Below are 6,024 nucleotides of genomic sequence, written 5' to 3'. Positions count from 1 at the left end.
TGACATTCCGTGTGTGTGTGTGTGTGTGTGTGTGTGTGTGTGTGTGTCCAGCCCCGGTGACATGCCGTGTGTGTGTGTGTGTGTGTGTGTGTGTGTCCACCCCCGGTGACATTCCGTGTGTGTGTGTGTGTGTGTGTGTGTGTCCACCCCCGGTGACATTCCGTGTGTGTGTGTGTGTGTGTGTGTGTCCAGCCCCGGTGACATTCCGTGTGTCTGTGTGTGTGTGTGTGTGTGTGTGTGTGTGTGTGTGTGTGTGTCTCCATCCCCCGGTGACATGCCGTGTGTGTGTGTGTGTGTGTGTGTGTGTGTGTGTGTGTTCCACCCCCGGTGACATTCCGTGTGTGTGTGTGTGTGTGTGTGTGTGTGTTCCACCCCCGGTGACATTCCGTGTGTGTGTGTGTGTGTGTGTGTGTGTGTTCCACCCCCGGTGACATTCCGTGTGTGTGTGTGTGTGTGTGTCCATCTCCCCTCACTGACACCGCGGGTCCGTGTCCATCCCCCCGGTGACACCCCGGCTGTGCGTCCATTCCCCTGCCGGTGACACTGCGGGTCGGTGTCTGTGTGTCCGCTTCCCCGGCCACTGACACCGCGGGTCGGTGTCCATCCCCCCGGTGACATTCCGGGTGTGTGTGTCCATCCCCCCTCACTGACCCCGCGGGTCGGTGTCTGTGTGTCCATCCCCCCTCACTGACCCCGCGGGTCGGTGTCTGTGTGTCCGTCCCCCCTCAGTGACCCCGCGGGTCGGTGTCTGTGTGTCCGTCCCCCCTCAGTGACCCCACGGGTCGGTGTCTGTGTGTCCGTCCCCCCTCACTGACCCCGCGGGTCGGTGTCTGTGTGTCCGTCCCCCCTCAGTGACCCCGCGGGTCGGTGTCTGTGTGTCCGTCCCCCCTCAGTGACCCCGCGCCCATCCCGGCTCCGTTACCGATCACGGTCACCGGCTGCCGAGCGACACCTGGCGGCGGGCGGCGGCCACCGCAGCACTCGGCTCCCCCAGACGCGGCCGCCAACCCCCCCTCGGTGCCCCACGAGTGACACCGCAGCGGTGCAGGACACGCGGAGCCACCCGCGTGTCCTGTAGCCCTCTCAGAGGGACACGGGCTGGCACAGCTGAGTTTTCCATGTGCAGAACAGCTCTGTCCCAGCCCAGCCCTGCTGCATCGCCGGGAATCGGCATCGCCCTGGGCAGATGGGAAACGGCCCCACATTCCTCCAGGACTCACCTCCACACCCCCTAAACTTGGAGAGTTCCTTCACTAGAACCTGTTTTTAGTGAAGGACGCTCCCAAAGTGCTGTTCCAGATGCCAAAGATCTGAGTCACCCTGTGCTTCGTGAGCTCTGTTTGTGCACTTCAGTGAGACACAGGCATGAACCCAGTGGCATTTTCACCTCTTTTATTATACACAAAACATGAGCACAAAGTTCTACTGCGGGGGCTGACCACGTCCACGACCGAATCCACCTCTCTGAAACAGCAAAAGGAGAGTGTTAGAAATCTTGTGTCAAGCAATGACAGCAAGAACAAACATCATCAAAGCTCTTTCAACAGTCTAACACAGGCACAGGCCAGCCAGGTGAGTACCACCAACATCAACCCATTCCAGCCAGCTCTGTGGATCACACCTAAAATTCTTTCATTTATTAAGTGTAAAATCACGGATATCCAAAGAGCTCAGCTTGCTGTCAAACTTGTCTCTGGCCTGTGTCCCACCACATCCTTTCCCCACAGCGAGCGAGCTGCGTGTGAAGGGTGACAGTTTCCAGCCTCTCTGACACCCTCAGAGTCCCACAGGCAGGACTTTCCAGCTTCTCTCCCATCAAAGCCTTCAACAAAGGAAGCAAAGCTCAAATACAAATACTCACAAACTGGAATTCAGTGGCTGCTCCAGCACCAGCCTCAGCCTTCTTGTCAGCACCAGCTGCAGAGAGAGGAGCAGTCAGTGCCCATAGAACCCCCTGCCCAGCACAGTGCTCCTGCCTGGGAGCAAAGCTTTAACCATCACACAGAACTAAAGCTGGGGCTAACCACAGCAAAGCGAAACAGCCGTAACTGAGCACGTCTGAGAGTTACTGAACCAACCCCAGAGAAAATCCCACAGCTCAGCCAGACACAACTCCAGCAAACCTCCCATCCACCCACACATACAGACCCTACGCTACACCAAGAGTCTCATCTTCCCCTTTTCTCCCTGAGAGGAGCCCAATCGCTGGGACAATTGTCCCCCAGAGGGCAGGGGGGCTCAGCAGGGACACTCACGTGGCACGGCGCTGCGGCGGTACGTGTCCCGGTCAGCCTCGCCCCGCGTGAGCCGCGCCGGGCGCTCACCCTCCAGACCTGGAACACAGAGCACAGCCTCAAACACTGCTCACCAGCACACAAACAGCTCCTTCTGCACCCCGAGGTGGAGAACAGCATTAGCTCTGCCAACAGGGCCACACCTGGAGCAACTCAGGGAGAATAAACCTAAAGAAAACAGTGGTTTAATAAGGGAAGCTTCACTTTAAGGGTGAAATCCGCTCAAGTGTCCCAGCATGTGACAGGGTAGAAGTTAGATAACCTGAGAAGTGGATTTACAGCATCATCTCAACAGTCTTCTGCTCATCACACTAGTGCTAAACATTATTGCTGGTAAAACCCCAGAAACACTGGGAATCTGCCATGTCCAACAAGCCTGCCCACAGCCGAGTCACAGACTGCAGGACAGAATTCTGACCCCAGCCTGAAACAGCCACACTGTCAGTACCCCAAATCCCCCCACAAAACACGTTTATGACAGTAAAAGCAGATTATCTGTGGAATCTCAGAGATTAATACCAGACAGAACTTCTGCAGGAACACCCAGCTGTGGTGGGACCACCACCTCTCAGGGATTGGGATGTGTCCCTGGAGCCCTGGCTGGGGTCTGCCCACCCAGGCAGGATCCATTGAGGGGCAGCTGTGCCTGGCACACCTCAGTGTCCTCCTGCAGTCCACAGGCACTGGTTTGGCCACACAAAACCCAGTTCTTGTAATAATTCTTTTACTAAACACCTCTGTGGCTCCCAGGCTGCTGCTGCTGCCTCAAGCAGGTCATCCATAGCAAAAAAGAGCACCAGTGCAGCCCTTCCAAATATCTCTGCCCAGGTGGGGCTGAGAGAGGGCTCCAGCACCAGGACAAGGCTGTGACACCACCACACACGGCTCCTCCTGCACAAACCCCAGCCAGGAGCTGCCACCCCTCCCTGCCTGCCTCCCAGCAGGGATGCAGCTCCTTTAGCTTACTGGATAAACACAGCATCTAAAGAACAAATCTTGGAACATCCAAAGCAACTCAGAGATCAAAGAATGTATCGTCTTCTCAGTTTCTCTGCAATTCTTTCCTTTGAAGTGGGTGATGCTCCCATTTTGTTTGGCTCAGAGGCAAACTGCAGGAGCTGGGGGTGAACTCCCAGCAACCCCTGGCCCCAGCCCCAGCTGTGGCTCAGAAGCAAAAAGCACAACCCATGTGAGCCGCCAGAGCACATCTGGCTGCACCCCCAGCACCTCCTGCACTCGGGGGTGTGAAAACCCCCCAAGGGAAAATGAGAGCTGCAAGTCCAACACAGAGAACCACAGAACAGCTGGGGGTCGATCTGGAGATCATCCAGTTCAGCCCCCCTCTCAAGGCAGGGTCACTCACAGCAGGTGACACAGGAATGTGTCCAGAGAGGGAGACTCCACACCCTTCCTGGGCAGCTGTTCAGTGCTCTGCCACCCACATGGAAAGTTCTTCCTCACGTTGAGGTGGAATTTGTTGTGTTTTGGTATCTGGCCACTGCTCCTTGTCCTGTCACTGAGCACCACAGAACAGAGTCTGGCACCATCCTCTGGCACACCCCCTGGGGATCTTTGTCTCCTCTCTTCCAGACTAACCAGGCCCAGCTCCCTCAGTCTTCTCCTCACAGAGAGATGCTCCAAACTCCTCAGCACTTCTGTGGGCTCTGCTGCTCCTCCACCACGAGTTTGCTGTAAACCTTTAACAACGAGCCCTGGCCAGCAGCACGTTCAGTGTCTGTGGTGAAGGCAGAGCGGGACACCCAACCTGGCCACAGGTGATCCCCAGCTGGGGCTCACCCAGCCCTGGACAGTACCTCCACCACATCCCAATCTCAGCAGGCGTGCTCCCAACCTCCCCAGTCCCTGCAGAAGGCCAGTCCCCACTCAGACCATGTGTCCGTGGGTCCCCACCCCTCTCAGGGGACACCATCCCCGCGCCAAGTACAAAAGCAACAAACCCCAACCACATCTTTTTGCTATGTTCCCAATTTTACATCCAATCCCCACAACCACACACACCTGGCACTGTCCTGAGTGCCCAGCAGCCCTGTGCCCACCCCAGCTCACCTTTGGGCCGGGGTCTGCCGGTCTCTGGGCGGCTCCGGCGCAGCGTGGCCGGGACGATCTCGGGAGGCAGGTGGAGATAATCCCGCAGGTACTGGATGCCCTCGTTGGTCAGGTACCAGTAGAAGTGTCTCCAGGCAAACTGCTCCTTCACGTACCCTCGGGACTTGAGGGACTGCAGGGAGAGTTCCCAGTTACTCCCAGTTACAGCTGAGCCTCTCCCAGCTCCTCCACCAGCGCCTTGCAGACACTGGGGTTCAGCAGGGCAGTGGGGATGTGGGAACAAGGAACATTTCACACGCACAGGACACAACTGCAGCACCACCCCTGCCCCACACCTGTACCCCCAACCCCTCACACCTGCATGGCTTTCATGACGTGGAGGTTGGGCACGTTCTTGTCCACAAGCTCGGGGTGTTTGGGCATGTGCACGTCCTTCTTGGCCACCATCACCCCCTCCTTGAAGAGCAGCTCATAGATGGCGATTCGGTTCTTCTTGGGCATCAACATCTGCAGAGCGCACAGGGAACAGGGCTCGGTGACATTCGGGCACCAACATCTGCCCCGGGGCCAGCGAACCCTGCTGGGTGGCCCCAGTGCCCCCCGAGCTGCCCCGGGACGCTCTTCCCACCAGGCCGCGCCTTTTCGCTGCTTCCCGGGAGGGAAAACCGAGCAGTGCCAGCTTTTTCCCCTTAAATCCTCCCGCGCACCACGGACGGCACCGCCCGAGGCCGGTCACAGCAGGACACGGGCACAGGGAGGGCAGGGCCGCGGCTCGGGGGGAGCCTGTCCCGGCTCCGCCGCGGATACCGTTGGTGCTGCCGTTAACTCAAACTGAACTCGGGAACCGAGAGCCGTGGGAGCCTCTCGCCCCCCACAGCGCCTCGGGACCGTCGGCAGGAACTCGGCGCTCCCGGACCCGCGGGGTTCTCCGTGCTCGGCCATGACCGAACCCCCGCGGATCACGGGCCACCCCCGCGGCAGCGCCTGGGACGGGAGGCCCCGGTGCCAGCGCTGGAGCGCCGGTACCACCCCGCGGCCTGGCGCCCCCAATCCCTCCCTCCCCGCACAGCCAGGCCTGGAGCCCCGATGGCGGAGATGCCCCGCGGGGGGGTCCAGGCCCCAGGATGGCGGCGATGCGGGGCCGATGGCCCGAGCGCGGCCTCACCGTGGCGGCGGCGGCGGCGGGGGCCCGACCGGAAAGGACTGCGCGTGCGCCGGACCGCCGCTTCCGCCGCCCGAAAGGCCCCCGCCGGCGAGGGTGGCCGCGGCGCTGCCTGAGCGGAGCGCAGGCCCCCTCCCGCCGGGGAACGGGGAGTCCGCCGCGCTGCCTGATGGGGTCAGCAGCCGACCCCTGCACCCCCCCCGTGACACCCCCGCACTCCCCCCTCGTGTCACCCCCAGCCGTGACATCCCCCCCACGTCCTCAGCTGTGTCACCCCCAGCTCCCCGCGGTGCCCGGTGTCCTTCGGAGCCGGGCTGTAAAGCCTTGCCCGGGGTCCCGGGACGCCGCGGGTCCCACCCAGGGCAAAGGGCTCGGGGCTCCGGGAGGCACCGGAGTGCTCTGCTCCCCAAAACACCGCCCGGAACCCGGGGATCCCCTGACCCCCCCGTCTATGTGTCACCCCCTCATCCGGGCTCTCGCTCCGGAGGGCCGCGGTGGTCC

General features: G+C 60.6%; 1 protein-coding gene across 1 annotated transcript; it reads right to left on the bottom strand.

Moving 5' to 3' along the window:
• Window positions 1-1,375: 1,375 nt before the first annotated feature.
• RPS10 (ribosomal protein S10) lies at window positions 1,376-5,607 on the bottom strand. Its single transcript, XM_048328426.1, has 6 exons — window positions 5,527-5,607; window positions 4,719-4,868; window positions 4,362-4,533; window positions 2,256-2,333; window positions 1,862-1,917; window positions 1,376-1,464 (listed from the first exon to the last, which is right to left on the bottom strand). Exons 2-6 carry the CDS (start codon window positions 4,866-4,868, stop codon window positions 1,423-1,425), a joined length of 498 nt encoding a protein of 165 aa, XP_048184383.1. The 5' UTR covers window positions 5,527-5,607; the 3' UTR covers window positions 1,376-1,422.
• Window positions 5,608-6,024: the final 417 nt, after the last annotated feature.

This window comes from Corvus hawaiiensis, chromosome 24 (genome assembly GCF_020740725.1).
Source record: "Corvus hawaiiensis isolate bCorHaw1 chromosome 24, bCorHaw1.pri.cur, whole genome shotgun sequence".
Taxonomy (NCBI): Eukaryota; Metazoa; Chordata; class Aves; order Passeriformes; family Corvidae; genus Corvus; species Corvus hawaiiensis.
Note: the sequence above shows the minus strand (reverse complement) of the source record. Positions and strands in the feature narration are given on the sequence as shown.

Excerpts from the sequence above, each read along its gene's own strand:
- RPS10 (XM_048328426.1), bottom strand. The coding sequence starts at position 4,868 with ATGTTGATGCCCAAGAAGAACCGAATCGCCATCTATGAGCTGCTCTTC. Across the intron at positions 4,534-4,718 it reads ACGTCATGAAAGCCATGCAG|TCCCTCAAGTCCCGAGGGTA; the intron begins GTGTGAGGGGTT and ends CTCTCCCTGCAG. Across the intron at positions 1,918-2,255 it reads CCGCCGCAGCGCCGTGCCAC|CTGGTGCTGACAAGAAGGCT; the intron begins GTGAGTGTCCCT and ends CTCTCTCTGCAG.